The sequence below is a fragment of the Penicillium riverlandense genome (assembly GCF_028828495.1).
Source record: "Penicillium riverlandense strain IBT 135883 chromosome Unknown utg000006l_segment0_segment0, whole genome shotgun sequence".
In the NCBI taxonomy this organism is placed as follows: Eukaryota; Fungi; Ascomycota; class Eurotiomycetes; order Eurotiales; family Aspergillaceae; genus Penicillium; species Penicillium riverlandense.
Window position 1 is genome coordinate 1,860,390 of NW_026643197.1, and position 20,621 is coordinate 1,881,010.

At 52.4% G+C, this 20,621-nt stretch overlaps 7 protein-coding genes across 7 annotated transcripts; 4 read left to right on the forward strand and 3 right to left on the reverse strand.

Moving 5' to 3' along the window:
• Nucleotides 1-550: 550 nt before the first annotated feature.
• N7474_006993 (Zn(II)2Cys6 transcription factor) lies at nt 551-2,854 on the forward strand (the record flags this gene model as incomplete). Its single annotated transcript, XM_057198403.1, has 3 exons — nt 551-1,192; nt 1,242-2,437; nt 2,488-2,854. The coding sequence occupies 3 exons, from the start codon at nt 551-553 to the stop codon at nt 2,852-2,854; spliced, it is 2,205 nt and encodes a 734-aa protein (XP_057051843.1).
• A 719-nt stretch (nt 2,855-3,573) lies between these two features.
• Nucleotides 3,574-5,455, forward strand: N7474_006994 (fungal specific transcription factor domain-containing protein; the record flags this gene model as incomplete). The annotated part of the gene is made up of 5 exons (XM_057198404.1): nt 3,574-3,644; nt 3,702-4,142; nt 4,197-4,418; nt 4,480-4,757; nt 4,830-5,455. Coding segments are annotated over 5 exons (1,638 nt in total), but the record flags the coding sequence as incomplete, so codon positions are not given.
• Nucleotides 5,456-5,558: 103 nt separating this feature from the next.
• Nucleotides 5,559-7,936, reverse strand: N7474_006995 (alpha-L-arabinofuranosidase A; the record flags this gene model as incomplete). The annotated part of the gene is made up of 8 exons (XM_057198405.1): nt 5,559-5,921; nt 5,964-6,071; nt 6,131-6,285; nt 6,351-6,770; nt 6,861-7,050; nt 7,103-7,219; nt 7,286-7,750; nt 7,814-7,936. The coding sequence occupies 8 exons, from the start codon at nt 7,934-7,936 to the stop codon at nt 5,559-5,561; spliced, it is 1,941 nt and encodes a 646-aa protein (XP_057051845.1).
• A 3,127-nt stretch (nt 7,937-11,063) lies between these two features.
• Nucleotides 11,064-12,494, forward strand: N7474_006996 (uncharacterized protein; the record flags this gene model as incomplete). Its single annotated transcript, XM_057198406.1, has 1 exon — nt 11,064-12,494. The coding sequence occupies one exon, from the start codon at nt 11,064-11,066 to the stop codon at nt 12,492-12,494; it is 1,431 nt and encodes a 476-aa protein (XP_057051846.1).
• Nucleotides 12,495-13,267: 773 nt separating this feature from the next.
• Nucleotides 13,268-15,910, forward strand: N7474_006997 (DUF3824 domain-containing protein; the record flags this gene model as incomplete). The annotated part of the gene is made up of 3 exons (XM_057198407.1): nt 13,268-14,990; nt 15,046-15,384; nt 15,438-15,910. The coding sequence occupies 3 exons, from the start codon at nt 13,268-13,270 to the stop codon at nt 15,908-15,910; spliced, it is 2,535 nt and encodes an 844-aa protein (XP_057051847.1).
• Nucleotides 15,911-16,909: 999 nt separating this feature from the next.
• Nucleotides 16,910-17,401, reverse strand: N7474_006998 (nuclear transport factor 2 family protein; the record flags this gene model as incomplete). The annotated part of the gene is made up of 1 exon (XM_057198408.1): nt 16,910-17,401. One exon carries the CDS (start codon nt 17,399-17,401, stop codon nt 16,910-16,912), a length of 492 nt encoding a protein of 163 aa, XP_057051848.1.
• A 2,166-nt stretch (nt 17,402-19,567) lies between these two features.
• Nucleotides 19,568-20,185, reverse strand: N7474_006999 (GNAT family N-acetyltransferase; the record flags this gene model as incomplete). The annotated part of the gene is made up of 1 exon (XM_057198409.1): nt 19,568-20,185. One exon carries the CDS (start codon nt 20,183-20,185, stop codon nt 19,568-19,570), a length of 618 nt encoding a protein of 205 aa, XP_057051849.1.
• Between the last annotated feature and the right edge of the window lie 436 nt (nt 20,186-20,621).

Here is a 20,621-nt window from a genome sequence, read left to right on the forward strand (position 1 = left end):
CTGCTTAGTGCCGGTGGAAAAGGATCCACGCTGCCGTGGGTCCTATCCGATCATGCACGCCGACGGGTTTTCTAGAAGCTCTCAGACCCGTCTCTGCCGTCGGGCACGCCGGGACTATTGCGAGTAGCTGGAATGCTAATGGTTGTTTTGGTCGACACTGACGAAATGGGACCGAGCTGCACAGTTCCCCGGCGAGATTCCTCGGCAGGTGTCGACCCATGTTGCTGCCGCAGAATTGTCTCTTATAAACAATGCTGCAGAGCCGGTAAAGACATGCATCTTCAGTTCCCAAGATCAAATCCACTTCTCTGCAAAGCTTAAAACGTCATTGCCTCCCCGCCTGTCACGCCGCTGTGGGTTTTCTCATTCACTCGATTCGGCTTTGATGGGTCTCCATTGAACAGTGGCGGTCCACTAGTACTATATCATTGCGTATCCATCTTGTTCCATCGCCGATTGACTTTCGATTTTCCATATGTCTGTCTGGCATAATTGGCCTTCTACCACTCCCATAAGCCTAGTCTGAGCAGGGTTATAAGCGTCCGTCATCATGGCTTCAGCATCTCGCTCTTCAGGGAAACGTCTTCCTATCAGCTGTCAGGCATGCCGTACGAGGAAAATTCGCTGCTCCCGAGACGGACGACCATGCCAAACCTGTGTCCGCAGAGGACTAGGCGCCGAGGACTGCATCTATCTCGGCCAGCCCCGTCTGTCAGGCGAGCAGGCCTCGTCAGGTGACATGAGACACCATGAGCTCCTAGCGCGGATCCGCAATCTCGAAGGTCTACTGCAGAAGCAGGTGAGCTCTCAAGCCGGCTCGCCTGCTGGTGCAGTCTCCCCCCTCGGTGCGCTCAGCGCCACGGGCAGCTTCTCCGATTCCGACATGGGGCCCGGCTTCGAGACATGGGATTCAAGTACTCCAATGCTGGGAAGTGTGGGTTCCCTCCACACCTCTCCGTCGGGATATGTCCAGTATGTTCCGCTACAATCTCAGTGGGAATCGGTGGTGGCCAAAGGACCCGCTGCGGAGTGTCTACGCAACCCCGATTCGGATGCCGCTGAGGATGACGATGATCTACAGATTCCGCTGGCTCGAAATGGAAGCGTTTCACGTGCCGAGCTGCTGTCAATTCTGCCCCCTGGCCAGTACTGTGATAACCTCAGAGACGTATACCTCCGGGTTTTCTCCCCTGTAAGTAGAACAACCTGACTGAAGACCGACGGCTAATTAGACCTACTAGGTTTTTCATATTCTCCACGACTTGACTTTCGAGGCCGAATATCAGCACTTTTGCCATGATCCTGGCAGCGTGTCTCTCGCATGGCTAGCTTTGTTGTTTGCCATTCTGGCCATTGCAGTCAGTGCGCTAGATGATGACGATCCTTTGCTCTCTGATTTAGGACGAGAGAGAACCGTCAGCCGGAACATTAAGGTGTTGTCTGCTCGTTACAGATCTGCTGCGTTAAGGTGTTTAGCAGCCGACGGGGTCATGTTCCGGCACTCGATCAACTCACTCCAGGCTCTAATCCTCGTTAACTATGCGCGGATTCATCGTGGTCTCCCCATTTGGACTATGCTAGGATTTACACATCATGTTGCCGTATCAATGGGGTGTCATCTCGATCCAGAGAGATTCCCACTTGGCGCTATTGAGCGGGAAGAGCGACGGCGGGTTTGGGCGGGGTTGATGATGCTTTACACTATTCAAAACACATCATTTGGCAGTCTCGATCAACAGGTCCTCTCTCAGGACGTGAAATTACCGGCCGATGTCGACGATGTTGATCTTTTGACGGGCCCAAGTGCATCTACTACTTCTGACCTCTCGTCCTCACCAGCCCGCCCAACACAGATGACCTACCTCCTGATGACCTTCCGTCTATACAAGACATCTGCCAAGATATGTGAAACAATATTTGGCCTTTCTCACGTCTCTCGATTCACCCCTTCACAACTCGAAGCGGAAGTCCTGGCTGTGCGGGATATGTGTGATGCTCGCTACCAGCTCGATACGGCCAAAGAGTCTCTCCCCATCCACCACCAGGCAAATCTCAACATCCTCTACAGCCACACCCACCAGCTCCTCCTTCTTCTCTTCCGCCCCGGTCTATGTCGATACCTGCAGGGTGAGATTACACCCGAGACCTGCACTGCACGAGTCAAGTGCATCGCTTCCTCTAAAGCTTCTCTCCAAATATTCCAGACCCTCTTCGCTTCTCCCCAATTTGCCCCATACAAATGGTACACCAGTGGCCTAGGTAGCTTCCACGCATTCCATGCTGCAGTGGTTCTAGCGACTTCACTTCTCAGCCCGGAGAGTGTAGCCGAGTATGACGAGATTAAGGGGCTCCTCGATAGTGCCCTCGACATGTTTGCAACTCTGTCTGTTCGCAGTATTTTCTGCAGCAAAGCAGTTCCGGTCATTCGACATATCCTGTAGGTGATTCCTATCCCTCATACCGAGCAAGCCAACTAATTCTAGACAGTGACGTCGCAAACAACTACTACCAAACACATCCACCGCCACCCCTCGTATCCCACTCTCGGATGCACATGCTCAACACGTCTGTGGCCTCTACCATGCCTTCAAACTTGGCTCCCAATCAGGCACACCCTCAACATCCTTCCCTCAGCGTCCCAGACAGCTTCATCCTCTCTCAGCCCCAATCGCAGTCTCAGTCCCCGGTTACTGTCGCATCATCAGCGAGTGACCCAACCATGCAGTCCACTCTTGGTACGCACCTCCACCCGCAGAACTGGCTAGGTCCCACATCCGTCCCCTGGGAGACGCTTAGTTCGAGCATCCATCAGTTTGGATTCGATGGGGGTGTTTCCTACAGCGCAGCGGGCTAGCCTAACTCTTGGTTTTGGTGCTTGGGGGAGCCAGCCGATTTTTGGTTCCCAATCAAAAAATGGAGTTTGTTGTGTGGCAGTACGAGTACTTAGTACTGGGTATTGCCCCTTTGTGTTTATTCCTCATGGGATTATGAGATATGAGCTACGAGCTATGACGAGTCAATGACTGAATTATTCCCTTCCAGTAGACTGAAGTATACTGGCGGGGCACTCCAATCACTTCAAGTTTTCTGCCTCCAGGAGTAATCTAGTAGTAGTACTGCCTTGCGAAAGAGCCAAAACGGCTAAGCTCAAGAGAGAATGAACAGCCTACCCATTAAAAAGTATCTTCGCTACGAGCGCACGGCACGCTCAACTTCGTTCGAGCGTTTTCTGTTTAACCGTGGGGTGGTTGTGCCAAGTGTGCCAAGTAACTAGATCCACCAAGGATCGAGTTAGGCTGACAAAGCCCCATCAGCCCATCTCCGCCCCAAAAAAATGACAACAAGCAACAATACCAATCTAAACTCACCGATCTTTAAGGTGCATTAAAGAGCATAGTTGAATCTCTGCTCCACCCATGAACCATGCCCACTGTCTCCAAAATATGCCAGAGTTGCGCAAATTCCAAGGTCAGATGCGTCCGATCTCCGGATACTGCGCACGCCTGTAATCGGTAACGTCGACTTCGGACTAGGGTGCATTGGGGCAAGTGTAGGCTGACTTGTGTGGATAGATGCCTCCGTCTGGGAAGAGAATGCATTCTCCGTGAGACCGGTCGCCGGTTCAATGGCTTTCAAAAGGATCGGTGAGTGGTCTTGACCGACTCAAGGGTCTTGATCTTGTACGATTGACCCCGGCAAAGGAAGATCGAGGCTCTCGAATCGAGGATCAAGGAGCTTCTGACCGATCGAGCTGCAACCTCGGAGGAACGGTCAGAAGACCCTTCGGATTTAGCGAGCAACGTCGGGAATACGTCCGTGCTTGATGGCGCAAGTGACCTGCACGATGTTGTTGACCGAGGGTTTCTGAGCATGGAGACGGCTGAAAGGTATCTAGAGGCTTTCCAGACGATTATGACCCCGCAGTTTCCCTTTGTGGTTGTTCCTCCCCGGGTATCTGCAATGCAGCTACGGCAGGACCGACCCTTCTTGTTTCTGGCAATCCTTGCCTCTGCATCGTACGAAAACATGCCATTACAACGGTTATTAGGAGCGGAAGTCAAGAAGGTCGTTGCCTCTCGTATGGTCCTCAATGGGGATGTCTCCTTTGACTTGCTGCAAGGGCTATTGGTATTCTTGGCCTGGTAAGACAAATGCCCGGGAATTTGATCTTTCATAAGTCTAATCATTCGGAACAGGTCCCATTATCATGCGAAGCCGCGTAGCTACACCCAATTACTTCAACTGGCCGTTAGCCTTATCGTCGATTTGCGACTGGATAGACCGCCAGAAACGAAAACGTGGAAAACCAAACTGCTCTTTGCGCCACAGTACGACCTGAATGATGAGACAAATAGCCGACAATCTTGGCATAATGACGAGAAAAGAGTGCTCATTGGCTGTTATTACTTATCGTCGTCGTAAGCTGTCTTTGTCACAATGTATTGGTCCTAAGGCAGCTAATTTTGGTCTTGATATTAGGGCTGCAATTCTTGTACAGAAGCAATCTGGTTTCCACTACACACCATACGTCGAAAAATGCTGCCAGACTCTCTATGACGAGCCGGAATATTTGCATGATAAATACCTCATCTACACTGTTCAACTGCAGTGCATCGCAGAAAAAATCGACCGGCTATCTGCAAGTCATGGACAAGAGCTGACGAGACCGGGATCGGGAACTGAGCTCTATGTCACTAATATAAAATCCGAACTCGAAGCGCTGCAAAATCGAATATCCTTCAATATTGACGATACCCGTGAGTGAACTTCTGAGACTTGTCTGAACACAATGATCCTCTTCCGGACATTTGCTTATGCACCCTATACAGCCTTCCTCGCCATTCATTTCCACACGACCGCCCTCTCTTTGTACCAGCTTGCTCTCACTATGGCTGGACAGCATCATACTCAAAAATCTGCAACCTCACAGTCCTGGCAGGACGAAATGTCCTGTGCGGCGCTCAACGCCGCTGAGTCCACGCTCAAGTTATACCTTTCGCTACCTGCTGACTTGGAATTTGGGCTTGTCAACACACAGTGGCTGCAACTGGCATTTGCAATGCTTGTTGCCTACCGTCTAACTGTTGCAATCTCTAAACCAGAGCAAACCGCCGCCTTCGCTGACACACTGGCGCAATTGCGAACGCGTGTCGGAGCATTGTCGACTCCCCATGTGGATTTTAACGGTGATCGAGATGTTTTCTTCGGCTTTAGAAAACGTATCGTCTACATTCAGAGCAGACTTGACGGAAGTGGTAGCAAGGAAGGTCCAGCAGTGAGCAACATGGGCACAGATGGAGTGGATTTTCCCTCGCAGGCACAAGAATATGAAACTACAGGGTTGGATAATTGGCTGCAAGGGGACCCGCTCATGCCTATGATTGAAGATGCGCAGTTGTCGCATGATCATCTGTTTGATACTTCCATATACCAGCTTATGGGTAATTGGATGTAATGAGTGGAATTGAATGAATCCAGGATTATGAACCATTGGTGGTAGCTGCTCTCAAGGCTGAACAGCAATACTATTTTCTCCTACAGAGTAGAACACAGCGCATTTAATTTGTTCGCAGAACAGCCACGCTCAGCGAAGGCAATGAGAACTCAAACGCTCCCGAATGCCCAGCTTTCAGCGCCAACTTGTGCGTTTCCACCACTTCTGGGCCATCTACCACATTGGACGCCATGGGATCCGCGGCAGAGAGCACCGTCAGAGTGGCAGAGTGCGATGAGCTGCCTTCGAAGGTCAAGGAGACAGGAGTGTCGGCAGTGCTGTTGTACGCGGCTACTTTGAACAGATGAGAGCCGTCAGTGTCATCACGCCCAGCCACCCAGTACAAGGGACCATAGCCGCCGTCTGTGGCGGTTGTGGGGAGATTGTGCGTGATGTGATTTTGAGCGAGAAGCTGGATGACGGTGAGCTATGAACGGTTGTGGAAGTGGAGGGTGCGGCGCATGCATACCTTAATAACATGCCAGCTCGTGGAGCGGCTGGTTTGCGATGGATCAGCCGAGTAAGAAATGAGGCAGGGTGACCATTGCCAGCCGTTGATGTTTCGAAAGGAAGGTGCCTGTTAATTGTACTTAGATTAGGCTCACTCGCGTCCAAGGAGTGGCGGAGAAGACGTACGTAGCTGGCGCCGATGATCCGAGGCGAATTGCGCTCCTCTCCAATCAAGAAGACAGCTTCGGCGACGGAGCCGATCCAGAAAGGATATTCTGGGAACGGACTGCCCCAGGCGACCGAGTTGGTGGGATTGTTCGGATAAACCGTGGCGACTTCGCCTGTTGGCAGAGGGAAAGGTAAGAAAGTAGTCCGTCTCAGAGAGGGTATGCTGGCTACCACTTACCGTTCAAGGTTCTGTTATTATCATCGAGCTGGTCGAAATAGTTAAATTGAGACACGAATCCATCCGGAGTCGTGTACTGATGATAGTCATCGGCCGCTCCCTTGTATTGCCCGAACCCAACCATGGACCCCATTACGATGATGTCTGGATACTTGGCCTTGATGGCATCATAGTATGCCTGGAATCGATACGCCAAGTAGCTGGCCTCACCATCGTAGAGGTTGTCCTCATTACCGATTTCGACATACTTGATGCTCCATGGCGCTGGATGGCCCAAAGACGCTCGCATTGCACCAAAGTGGGTGTCGACGGCGCCTGTCAGGAACTCAATCTGGTTCAGGGTACTGTTAATGTAGGGTTCAAGTTGGTCTTCGGCGATGACCTCATTGGATAGGTAATGACCATCCCATACGGCAAGAACTAGAGGTGGAAAGGCATCTCGTTAGTGGATGTGTACCGTTGGGTTATTGTGCAAGAACATGTCAAGGGGAAAGAAAGGGAAATGCCTACTCGGTTCAAGTCCAAGGTCATCGCACAAAAGCATATAATCCATCAGGCCCAAGCCATCGCTCTCCTCATATGTCCAGGCGCTTGGCCGACCAGGGCGATCCTTAAGTGGTCCGACTGTTTCCTCCCAGTTATACCAGTACGGTGCCGTCATTCCCTCTATGTCACTCCCGCCGGGAAAGCGAAGGAATTTCTATGACGGGAGTCAATTTCGGGGTTCTTACGAATGGTGACAAGGTCGTTACCGTTCCAAGCTCAGCCAACGCCTCCACCAAATCAATTCGCAAGCCGTTTGGCCGATTCTTGTATGTGGGCGGGAATAGGCTGATGAGGTTAAAGTCGAGCGAGCCATCTTTCGCATGCTATCAAAAGCCACAAATTAGCCCACTCCACAGCCTTTCCTGTGCGGAAAAGGACGTAGCACATACCTGTGCATCAAAAGTAATGATCAAAGTGTTATTTACGTTCGAGGCGGCCTTTTTGGGAAACAATTCAAATTCGTACTGTGTCCACCCATCGTGCGCCGCGTGGCGGGCCGGGATCGTGGCGCTGGCGAACGTCTCCTTAGAGATGGACGACTGCAAGGACGCGGTGAATTTGCCACTGTACGATCCTGACACATAGAATGATCCCGTATACTTCTGTCGCTGCACATCAATTCCCCACCAGCCAGCGTTTGAAAAGCCAACTGTGCCGTGCGTACGGCCCGCCTTGACATTCATTGAGGTAGGAAGCGCGGAGGACAACGGAACACTGAGGTTTTTCAGGGACAGGACCGCATCATTGACGCCCTCATACCCGTCCAATGTGGAGGGATACACAGTACTGCCTTGAAAAGCTCTATTGCGGACTAATTCTGCATATAAACCTCCGTCTCCGGAATGGTTGATCTCCTGATGAGGGCGATGTTAGCAGGGTCCAGGGAACCACACATGGATCAACGGGGTTTATCTCACCTCGTACATCAGTCCATATTCGAGCGGACTGGTGTCGTTTCCGCCTGACGAAGAGACAGAGATCGATATGGCGTGAGCGTGAGCCACAAGAAGCAAAGGGAGGCAATACCAGCGAAAGGGCATGGCGACTCAATTTTGCCAGCTCGTAGACAGTCCGAATTTACTGCCTCTTCCTCCAAAACTGGCCTTGTAGCTTTTTAAGTATGCTTTCAATTTCTGCCATTGTCCCCATCAATTGCCGTCAGTTCGATCCTCCCAGCCTCGGCGCAAGGGCTGTGCGCGCTCAAATTAGTGGAGTAAACAGCTTGCCGGTTAAATAGCAACTTCGCTCGTGGCACCATATAAGTCATGCTTATTGGAGCGAGCCGATTGGCAGTGCGGACTTTGTTGAGTATGCGATCTCGGCCAGAACCAGGCGTGTACGGAGTTTTTTTCTCCGCCATGAAAACTAGGATAAATGGAGATGCGGGGAAGCCACTTCACTGTCGCCGTCGAGTCAGAATTGCAGCGGGGAGTTAATTGTTAGTCGGTGAAGTTAAACTAATTGTTTAGGGCATTTTCCGAGACCTTTCCCTATTTTGCCTCTGGTACAGCCAAACTCCGGCGGGGCATAGATTGAGATATGATTCTCCTCCCCGCCATTAACCGTGCTAAGCATTTGCAAACCGTCGGAGCTCTAGATGGTAGGAGCAAGAATTTGTATTTGTCCTGCCGATAAATATTGTTAGACTTTTGCCCCTAAGGATGTGTTGATTATTCCGTCTTCGCAGTGAGTTAGATGTCATATAATTAGCCTAAATACGTCATATTGCATGCTGAACTCCTCAACTATAGTCCTTAAGCAGTTAGCGACGCTCCCCCGCAATCGACTCTTCACTTTCGGCTGGTGCATTCTGGGGCTCTAGAAGTCGACTACTGAAAACCTTTCGCTTCACCCATGCCTTCTGATTTTCCTGGCCGATTAACTTTTGAAGATCCTCGACCTGAGACGGGGGACTAGCACTGGGGTGGGTGATAGTTGCAGTGGGTTCTCTGTGGAACATTCCACGCCCTCGCATGCAGTCTTTCCAGCAGGTGAAATCCGTGAGTAGCTGGTATTCTTGCTGGTCATTTTCGGTGCCGTGCTCTAAGGAGCAGTTGCGGGTCCCTGCGAATGCTGTGCGAGCGAGTATGAAATAAAAAGACCAATCTGAAAAACATCCTGCCATCCATTCCCCACGCCCCCTACACTATCTCGCCTACTAGCCGCGTAGACGCTGCGATCGGCGTTTCTCGCGGCCCTGGTTACTTCCATTCTCGTCTTCATCCTGTCCTCTGTACCCCACCCCTATCCTCCTAGCTGCCTAGGTGGAGCTAGCCCGGAACTGGCCTAAGAGGCTATGAGGGCTTAGGCTTGGCCCCCATTGACGACACGCTAGACGTCGAAGTGAAGCTTCCGCGGCCTGGCGTTTCTATAGCGACTCCTTCTAAGTCAGACAAGCTAGGAGGATCAGAGCCGGGGAGCTCCGTCTCAGCTAGCTTTGAATTGAATTGTCGCATGCCATCTTCAGTTCTGTCCTCAGGTCTTCGACCCGACATGGTACCAATTGTAACAGGACGGAGGTACCAGTGTATGCCGTCATCCGTGGTTTAAACGAAAGCCTTCTGAACCTGACGGGTCTCATAATTTCCACATTCCTCGGTCCAGGACCATGATAAACAAGCAGGCTTTGTGGATCAACATGCTCGAGTTATTGAGCTTGCACTGGTCGGCCTCTGTCTGTATCATGCATGGCATTCAAAGGGGACCATGTGAGGAGTAGCTGCTCCAAGACTCCTTTTCAGAGCTGGCCAGTTGCAATTCCAACAGGAAGTTTGCTTGAACTGCGTAGGAGCACAGCGAAAATCCAATGTTTGTTGGTTTTCGGCAAGGACGGCGTGAGGTCTGTTGAAGGCACGGACAACCCCAGAAAGCATAAACACAGTGGCCATAACGGCCAACACACAGAAAGATCAGAATAAAACCGGCCGTCACGGCCTCAGAACGGAGGACGGACGATGGGTGAGCAAGATGCGTGGAAAGGGTCAGGCGACGCGAGCTATCCGGTGTTGAAAAGAGGTCGATGGTCAGGTTGTCATGTTGGTGATGATCTTGAACCATTCCCGGAGCGCCTTCCGGGAAGCAATGGGAATATCATGGTGGGCAACTGAATCCAGGCGCCAATAATCTTGGCAGCGCAAAGAAACTTCACGGCATCTTTCCGTCGTACAAGATTGCACTGCCATCCATAAAGGAGTAGTGGACATGACCGCGGTATAGGCAGTTGTTGCACACACGAAGAGATAGGTAAGAGGTAGCAGGTAGGCGATGTTGAGCCAGGATACAAATGCTCGATTTAAAGGCCAGATATAGGATAGAGTTGATAAATTTATAGAGCGAGAAGGATGAAGAGAAGAAGAAGAGGAAGGAGGGGGAAAGAGAGAAATGCCTGCTCTATATATGTGAAAGGCGCAAGGCAGCCAGGCAGACACCGGATGCGCATTCACTGCAACAAACAAACATTTATTGTTGGCGGCATCAGGGCCTTCATCATTGCGGCATATTCCATCACTGGCAGCAGGCTTATTAGGAATTGACTTTTCTATGGCGGTGCGAAATCCGACACCGAACGCAGATTCGATCAGAATATGCAGAGAAGCAGACTACATACACCCACCAACTCCTAACTTCAACAAGCTTAGCGGAAGCCATTGTCAAAAAAAGAAACCAACAAACTCGCACTTGAGCACCTCGCTAAAGGTTGTGATGTTCCTGAAAACAACGTTGCACCTGGCTTGGGGCTAAGGATTAGCGGCGCGGCCATCTCCGCAACCTGTTCCGATAAAGGTTGCCTGTGCCTGCCTATCTCGGGGAAGGGGCTGATCACATCCCCAAAATGGACCCGTTGTTGCAGTCGGAGTCCGAATTCTCCAATCGGATGCATTCAACAATGGCCATTACTCAATTCCCCTGGCCTGTGCCTCTCCCGAGCTTGACTGAGCCCTGCGGGAGTATGATCCACCTTAATATCACCCCCCGCAGGCATGTTGCAACGGAGTCGCTAGACGCGTGTGCGATCGACACGCAAAATGGATAACGTGGGACGAAGCAGTGTTTCATTGGCATTGGCCGGTGGGTGCTCTGGACAATTGGCTCAAGGGTGCTGCTCTATAAAAAGCTCGCTTCCCCTGGCACGCCGCAGACCGGCATCGCCGAACCATCAACCCGAAGATGCACTCCAGCACTCTCCTTGCCTCTCTGGCCTTCGCGGCTGCCGTCAGTGGCGCTCCTCCCAAGCGCCATGGCGCCCATACGCACTCGTCTATCCTGAACCTGAAGAGCAAGATTAAGAACGTCGTCGTTCTGGAGATGGAGAACCGCGCCTTCGACAATATCCTTGGAGGCCAGACGCTCAAAGGTCTGGAGAACCCGATTAACAGCGGGCCCTTCTGCCTTCCATACAACGTGAGCAACCCGTCAGCGGGCAGGGTATGCAGTAAAGCGAGAGACTACGACTCCGTGTCTGATGATCCGGACCACATGGTGACGGGCAACAACGCCGAATTCTTTGGGACCTTCACCCCGGACAATGCCGCCATCGCGGCTGGCAAGCTCACGCCACAGCAGATGGGATTCGTCCAGGAGCAGATTCGCATGTACCCGGATGTCAATAAGACGCTATTGGCCCAGCAGGTCCTCAATTACTACACCGAGGCGCAGGTGCCGGTCTTGACATCGCTGGTGCAGAACTATCTGACCTTTAACCACTGGCACTCGGACCACCCTGGAGTAAGTAGATTCCCCCTAGACAACCGCTTCATACCACTGACCCTATCCAAGCCCACAAACCCCAACCGCGCCTTCGTCCTGTCTGGAACCTCCGCCGGCCACGGCACCAACGACGACGCGTTCGACGCCGACGTGCACAGCCTGAAGCAGCGCACGATCTTCCAGCAACTGGGCGAGACCAATCACACCTGGAAGAACTACTACACAGCCGCCGATGAGGGCATGATCGACTCCTTCTTCTTCGACTGGACCTTCACCAGCGGCAACACCGACAAGGCCCAGCCGCTGGCGAACTTCATGAAAGATGCCGCCGCCGGCAACCTGCCCGAGTTCAGCTTCATCGACCCGTCCTGCTGCGACGTGGGCACTAACTCCATGCACCCGTCCGGCCTCGTCTCCGACGGCGAAGCCCTCATCAAATCCGTCTACGACGCCGTCCGCGCCAGCCCCCAGTGGAACGAGACCCTGATGGTACTGACCTTCGACGAGACGGGCGGCTTCCACGACCACGTGCCGCCGCCGCTGGCTGTGCGTCCGGACAACTTGACATACACCGAGACAGCCCCGAACGGAGAGAAGTACACGTTCGAATTTAATCGGTTAGGCGGCCGTGTACCGACGCTGCTCATCTCGCCGTGGATCGCCAAGGCCCAGGTCGAGCAGAAGGGCACCAACTCGAACGGGGAGACGGTGTCGTACTCGGCGTCATCGCTGCTCCGGACTCTGGGGTACCTGTGGGACTTTGCTCCATTCACGCCACGCGTCGAGCATGCGGCGTCGTTTGAGCATCTCATTCAGAGCACCCAGCGTACGGATACGCCGGCTACGCTGCCGAGTCCGGTGGCTTTCCACGGCCGCCGCCGCCGTGTTTGAAGAGGGGTTGTTGTTCGGCAGTGTTATTGGATTTGCCGTGTTGGCTTGATTACAATGTACATACTTGGGACAGGGTTCCGTGGCTGTAAGCGCTGTGTAGCGTGGAAGATGCAGGCGCCGACCGTCGCAAATATGGCTGGGAGTGTTTCAACGGCTATCTGGGCGGCTAACTATTATTACAAGTACATGTACATGACAGAAATACATACGAGGTGCCTCTTGTTGTGCTCCTATTGTCGGTCTCACACGTGTAACCGCAATCTCTGGGTGAACCCCGGATCCCGACGGGAAGCATCCATGGGTAGACTCGGCGGGCAAGTACATACGGTAAACAATGAATCTCTTGTCTAAGCCACGGCCTGATCACTCACCGTGTTTCGCCACACCCTGCCCGGGCAAAACATCACTCGCAGTGCGGCTGTAGTCGGTGACTCGCTTGGCGTCGTTGCCTTTTTATTCTGTCCTCTCTCCCTCACACATTCTCTGATTCTCTCATCAGTTCCCTCTCCTCTCTTCCTTTCCACCGTTTCCATCCACCGATTGACGTGAGTTACGAAGATCCGATCTGCCGGATCATCGTTTCCCTGTTCTTCCAGAAGTTGCATCATCCGCTAACCAAGGCGAATCACAGCCTCAGCGCCCAGACCTACCACCCCACCTCTTCTCACTCCTCAGCCTCCCGCTGATTCTCCCTAATCTTCAACCCCTCCATCCATCATCCTCATCTTTTTTTCCCTCCCCTGATTTCATTTTCCGTATCGCATCAACCGCCCATGTCCTACGTTTACAGAGATCGTGACCGTGATTGGGACGACTCTCGTCCCGTCACCATCAAGCGTTACGTCATTCCCTCCGAAGACGATCGTGAGCGTTCCAGAGAGTTCGTGATGCGCCGCGATGATTCTTACACCGGCGACCGCGAGCTGGTCATCCGGCGCAAGACTGAGCGCGAGATCGACCACGATGACCGGCGCTACGACCGGGACTACGAAAGAGATTACTACGATCGTGAGTACTCCGAGCCCTCCGCCCACCGTCACTACTCCCGGTCCGTGGACTACCTGGAGAGGCCTCCTCCTCCTTCTGCACCCGTCGTCATTCGCGAGCAGCCAATAATTGTTCATGAAGCCCGAAACGTCTATGTGAATTCCCGCGAGTCCGACTACGATCTGGTGCGCCGCTCCGATGCCGAGGACGAACCCTACTACTCCACTCGCCGCCGTGACCGTGAGTACGATGAGCGTCGCAGCCGCCGTGAACTCAGTCCTGGCGACTCCATCTCCCAGGCGAGCCGCCGCCGCGGTGATCGTGACCAGGATTACAGCAGCGATGACAGCATGGTCTACATCCGCAAGGAAACTGAAACCGAACACCCGCATCACCGTCGTCATCTGGCCGAGGGCGCTCTCGCTGCCGTCGGCGCCGCCGAGTTGTACCGCCACCATCGCAAGAAATCAGGCGAAGATGTGAGTCACGGCGTCGGCCGCCTTGGTAAGACGGTGGGTGCTGGTGCTCTGGGAGCTGTCGCCGTCAACGCGGCATCGCATGCACGCGATTATTACCGCAGCAAGAGTCGACAGCGCTCTCGTTCAATTGATGATGACCAGTACTCTCATCGCCACGGCCACAACGACCGTGGCCGGCGCAGCCGCAGCCGCAGCCGCTCTCAGTCCCACTCGCATGCCCGGCACTTGATTGAACTTGGTCTCGGCGCCGCTGCCGTGGCTGGTGCCGTAGCCGTCATGAAGAACAAGAAGGACAAAGATGGGCGTCGCAGCCGCTCCCGAACTCGCTCCAAATCTCGTGGCCGTGCTTTGAGCACCGCCCGGTCTGAGCCTGATGCCGAACGCAGTGCCTCCCAACGTCGTAAGCACATGGCCGGAGCCGGTCTGGCCGGCGCTGCTGTCGCTGGCCTGGTTGAACGTCACCGAAGTCACTCGCGGGCCCGCAAGGGTGAACGCTCCCACAGTCGCATAAGACAGGCTCTTCCTGTCATTGCTGCCGGCCTGGGAACCGCCGCCGCCACTGGCTTTTATGAGAAGAAGAAGGCAGAGAAAGACGCCGCCAAAGAAGGAGTCAGCCGCGACGGACGTCGCTCGCGCTCTCGCTCTCAGAGTGCTGGCCCTCCAGAGATGTACCCAGACCCTTCTCGCAACTCTGCCGGTTTGATTGAGTACGGCAACGATCCAGTCACCGGTAGCATCCCCGCCGAGCACTACTACGGGCAGCCTACCAGCCCCGGCGGTCCTTACTACTCGGACGGTGCAGAGTACGGTTCGCGGCGCCACAGCCGTAGCCGCAGCCGCGGTGGTCGCTACAGTGGTAGCGATTCCGGCTCTGACCTAGAGGGTCGCCACCGACGCCGAAGCAAGCATCGAAAGCACCGCAGCCGCTCGCGGGACCTGGCTGGGGCCGCTTTGGGTGCCACTGGACTGGGATACGCGGCGCACAGATATTCGCAGCGAAAGGAGCGCAAGCAGGCCGAGAAAGAGGGCCGTAAGTATCCATCTCTTTTTCTGCATCTCTTTTGCATTCAGTTAACGCCTGACAGGTTACGCCGACGATGGCCATCGTGATCCCTACGAGGAGGGCTATGATCCTGAGCCGTACCCGCCTTCTCCTCCGGTTGCAGGCGGCCCACCCCCGGATCCTCACTACTATCCCAACGGCACCTACTTCCCGCCGCCACCAGGCTCGACCCCGAATCTTGGAGCCCCGACTGCGCCGTACAACCCGCCCGACTACCCGCCACCGCCTGGCGCTGCACCCCCGCCACAGCCTTACAACTACGGTGCCGGGCAAGCGCCTGAGCAGTATGCGCCGCGGCCACGGAGGGCAGATGAGAATGTGAGCTTCACCCCTCCCACTAATCAGTACACGACTCGTGATGGTGGGTTCGCGGAACCACACCCGATTTATTCCCATGCTGACCATCCCGCGCAGGTCTAAATAGGAATGGGAGGTCGTCTCGCCGCCGGTCCCAATCCGTTAGCCAGCCCATGCAGTCGAAATCAGTCTCCTTTGATCTTGACCCCAAGGCAGAGGACGACGGCTACGAGACGGACGATAGCGACGCTACTATTAACAATGACAACGATCGCCACCGTCACAACCATCCCCGCCGCCGCCACCGCCATCATCGTCGTCGCCATTCATCCTCTGTTCCTCGCACCTCAATGCCCTATCCGAGTTCGTCTTCTTCCCACCACCACCACAGTTCTTCCTCTTCGCGTCATTCTTCCAACGCCAAAAACCAATCTGAAAATAAGCCCTCTTCAACAGACTCAGATTCGACCATTGATCTCCCCGACCGCTTCGACTCGCAGGGTCGTCTGCTTAGCCCACGCGGCAGTGAGGATCCTGCTGCCGCGAAGATTGAGGAGATGATCAATAAGTTCAGCAAGATTCTGTTTTGATTGGGTCTCTGTGTCTTGAGTCTGCTTCGTGTCTTTGAAGATGATGGTTATGATTATGCCCTAGTTTCTTGGATATTTTTGTCCTTCTCTATTTTCTCTGGGTGGTCCTTTGCTTCTTTCTGCCTTGTCTATTGAACCCTTTGATTCGTTCTTGCAATTCATTTCTTTGTCTTTTTTTGCCCCGGCTTTGTTCTGGTCTTCTATCTAACGGTCACCCAATGATAATGATTTATGAATGATAATATCTGTTACTGTTTCAATCATCTAGAACGTTTAGCTGCAACATCAGTGCATAGCTTTGGATGAGCAGTTCCGTTTTGTTTGACAACTTGCCGTAGGTTGAACGTTGTGTGGGATTAATGTGGCTTCAAAGCACCCAGTCCCGCAAACAGAAACAAACGAACGAACAAAGCAGCAGTTGGGTGCACATTCAATGGGTTTCATGGGTTGGGAATTAACATTTACTTGTAGTTAGTCCGCTTATGTCGTCGTTTGGTTGAGCCTCTCAAACAGCACAGCATCCTCTCACCTCCATCCATGCTCCAACCCAGCTTGCCTTCTTCCTCTTCCAACAACAACACACACCTCATGTCTATGACTCTGTGTTTCGAGTGGATTGGATTGGAATTTCTGATTCGAGTCTAACCGAAATCGACGCAATTTGACTGCTTTCAAGTTCATTTGCGCCAACTAGGGCCCTGAGCCCACTGATTGCGAGAAAGAGGGCAGATACACCTGCGAAAACTGTCGTCTTGTCCTTGTGGGTTCTTACAGGAGCATGCACATTGTCAGAGCATGTATGTTATGGGGTGTTTCGAGATAGGGTCTAAGAAAAGATTGAAGAGGATAGAGTGGTGAAGCTGATTTCAATAATCCAACCTATACTAGCTAATTCAATTATTCCTTCGGCATCCTCCTCTACCTAATCTCTGAAACATATCTATCCTCCTTGAACGTATAAGCAGCTCCTTTCTCTCGACCTATTCCACCATCTTTTCCTCACGACCTCGCCATGACTGAGTGATCCCCCTGTGTCCAAATAATATCAAGCACCCACTTCTGAATCTTCCACAGTCCATCCGCCTTATCAAATACAAGATCCATCTCATACTCTCCCGCAGCAAGATACTTCGGCCCATCAGGCTCCTTCCCACGTCCAGGCGGACAGTGCTGCGCGAGCGTATAACAAGTCATCGACGCAGTCTCCTCGCCTTCTTTGTGGTTGACCCGGATATTGCTCGTCATATGCGTCGTGTCCATTGGCCCTACGTGGTCCAGCAGAGCGGCCCGGATGGTATCCAAACCCTTGAACTCGCGCGGCTCTTCGCCCGGTAGGTATCGGAATCCCATGCTTACGTCGGGGGACGAGGAGAATGCGCTGTTGAAAATTGGGACATCGTGCCGGTCGAAGCCGATGATGGCGCGGTCGAGCGCGTCAATTATCGCTTCCCGCGTTGTGAGGGAGGGAAGGTTATGAATGTAGGTGGTCATTCTTGTTGGTTGGGTGGTTGGTTGATTGAGTTGTCTTTGTGGTAGTTTGATAGTTATCTTCTGGATAATGAATGGAATTGATGGATGATGCTATGGTGAACACGTTATATATCTCTGGAACTGAACTCATAAGCCATTGGCTTATGCCGGCTCAACCTATCAGAGGGCCTGGATTTCTGTCACGCTCTACATCGCCCAAGGGACTGGAGATGGATCTATATCGGTGATAAATGGGTGTCGGGTTTAGCGGAGTTAGGGCATTCTCATTTCGTCATGGTGGAATCTGACGGATGGCCTTTTGAACGTGCAATGAATGGGGGTTTCTGGACTAACACCACGAGATCTGTTTTCTGACCTAAGATTTGTAGGGGAAAAGTAGTCTTCTATTTTGCGGGCTGCCACTGTAAATGAGTATCTCGATATCTATTCAAACGCCTCGACTTCGACCGCCTCCCGCCCGACAACAGTGTGCCCGCTCTCACCGCGGGTCACATCAACAATAGACCCCTGCCCATCGCCACAAGACCAAGCTTCAACCCCCAGAACCCTGACTGGATCAACCGTGATCTTTCGTTCTCTCGTGAGTCTTTCTGTTGCGATCAATTTTCTACGTGTAACGCTCCAGTGAATCAATCAGCCGCTGACACTTACGCTCTACCTCAAGGAACGGCCACGGCTGCATGCTGCAGTATGCTCTGCTCCAACTGTTTGGCTACAAGCTCACCATGGACGACCTGAAGAGCTTCCGTGTATGTTTTTGAGAATAACTATGAAAATGGGCTCTTTTCTGGTGAACGCAGCAAGTCTATTATTTGCTGTAAAGCCGAAATCTATCGAGTGACGATAGGAGACTTACGAAAGATTGCGAGGAACAAGGAACTTTTACAGAAGCGTACCTTATAGTGCACGACAAGGAAAAACGACTTTAAAAAGCGACGAGCGTGTCAGGAATGAGGTCTAATAGTGAACGATACTACTATCGAGTTGTCCAAGGCATGACGAAATAAATCTTTTTCCTATGGTGTTCGGCTGGTTGCCTCACCTTTGGAGTGATAATTCTGACCCCGTTTTCACCTGTCTTGCCCTACTCTCCAGAATATCACCCATATTCTCACGCCATAGGGCAGTTTGCCGTTTAGGACAGTGGTATTGAGGGCCCTTGAAGAATTAGCCATGCATTATATGTGGCTGAAATACGGCAGGTTAAAGATAAACTAAACTAAACTAATTATCAGTCAGTCACTTTAGAATACAAAAAGTCAACTAGCCCAAGAAAACATGCAACAGTCAGGATTCGCTGGTGGTCACCCACCCAACTACTAACTGACCGGCGTGTGGCTTAAGTACGGCTGAGCGGACGGGAAGCCCTGTTCTCCACACCCTGTGGTCGCATGTGTTTGGTTTCACTTGCGAAGACCCTATATAGTATGTATGCACTGGCCCGCAACCCAGGGTGAGAAGATAGAGTGCGTATTAGACAGGATGAAAATCTCCGGCCCGTCCACACTGGGATCATACGCATCGTCTCGGACAAAATCGATATGATCCAGAAGAACATCTGCTTGGTCGGTCATCTTTGAGAATATCACAAAAATTCTCCAGCTCAAATAACTGTTTGGGGGAGTATCCCATGAATTGCTCCGAGTTCTCACTGGCCACACGCACCACCAGCTGATTTGGTGATTCCTCCCGCATGGCAATCATGATTCCAAAGCTCTGAATCGCACCCACATCTCACTGGAATATAAGTCCTGCTCCCGACCGAGAACTTATCGAAAGTCCGAATCGCTGTTGCTAGGTACCTACAAGTTGTTAGTATGGGCCCGATCTATATTCATTATTCTCTAGTTTTAAAGTAAATTATAGCCAGATCCTAATTGACATAAGAATTAGTGCATCTTTTAGCACACTCGCGCTGGCCATAGATCTCAACTTTCTCAACGGTACCCACCTGGTTGAAGGGTGCGCTTGCAGTCAGCAGCCCAGCACAGCACGGCATATAGAAAAAGGGGTTCATGTGAGGATTGTAGGTGGACTGTAGGCCAAATACAGGATAGAGAGAGAAACGATCTGCGACAAGGTACTCGCATTATCGGTATATCTTGGCATTATCGAGGTTTAGGAAAGTACGTTGAGACACCGGGGTCCGGAAGTAGTCCTGGATAATCACAGCCCTCGGTTTTTCGCTCCTGCCCACTCATGGTCCAAAATCCCCATAGAGATCCTATCCCACCACCGCCCATCTTTCCACAAGGATTCTCTTTGTCTTCCTTCAGCCACAAAACCGAGCCTTTCGTATATCTTCCGCGCCCGCTCGTTCCATTCGAACACACCCAGTTCAACACGGTGTAGCCCGGCAGTCAAGAAACACCAATCCAGTAGCCATGAAATGGCCTCGGGCCCATATCCGTTGCCCTGGTGCTCCGGAACAATAGAGATTCCAAAATTGGTTGATCGGTTTTGAATGAAGGAAGGCTTTGGAGCTCTGACCACTATCACCCCGATGGGCTTGGGTTCTTCCTGAGCTTGTTCGTGGCCGGAAGTATCATCAGACGGCAACTCGGGGATTTTGCAGATAAAAACAGCCAAAAGCGCTTGGGGTTTAATGTCCTTGAGTATCTGTTTCGTTTCCGCGGTGCTGAGAGGTCGTTGCAGAGAGGTTTCCGTCTTGGAAGAAACTTGCGGGTCGTTATAGAGCGCGTGGAAGAAAGCTTCGTCTGCTGGGCTGTCCTCCTCTACAGCCCGGTAGAGAAGACGCTTGGAGCGAAAGGGTTCGGAATTCATTGATTTGCGGCTTGATATGATTCCGATAAATCAGGTCTCTATGAGATCACGATTGAGACTTTAGGCATCTCTATAGAACAGGTGTGCTTATGCTTATGTACTTATGCTTATGTAGCCGCCCCCAGGCAGCTGCATAACCCGACAAGTTGCCTGGATAAGAAAATAGGGGCTTGGAATTGTACGTTTACTTACCCTTTCCTAGATTATTTAGTGTCCTGATAATTGTGTTGCCTTCCGGGAGAGGAGGTGGGGTCGGATCGGCGCAGTCAAGCTTCGGGTGAAGATCAGGATGGGTCGCGAATTTGGTGTTGTTCAGCCATTGGTGTTCAGTGCTGTACACCCTACCTCACCACTGACGGATGGTTGTTGGACCGACGGTATTATATGGATAAGGTTAAGCCAATAAGATAGCCCTCCAATCGTGTCCGGATTTCCG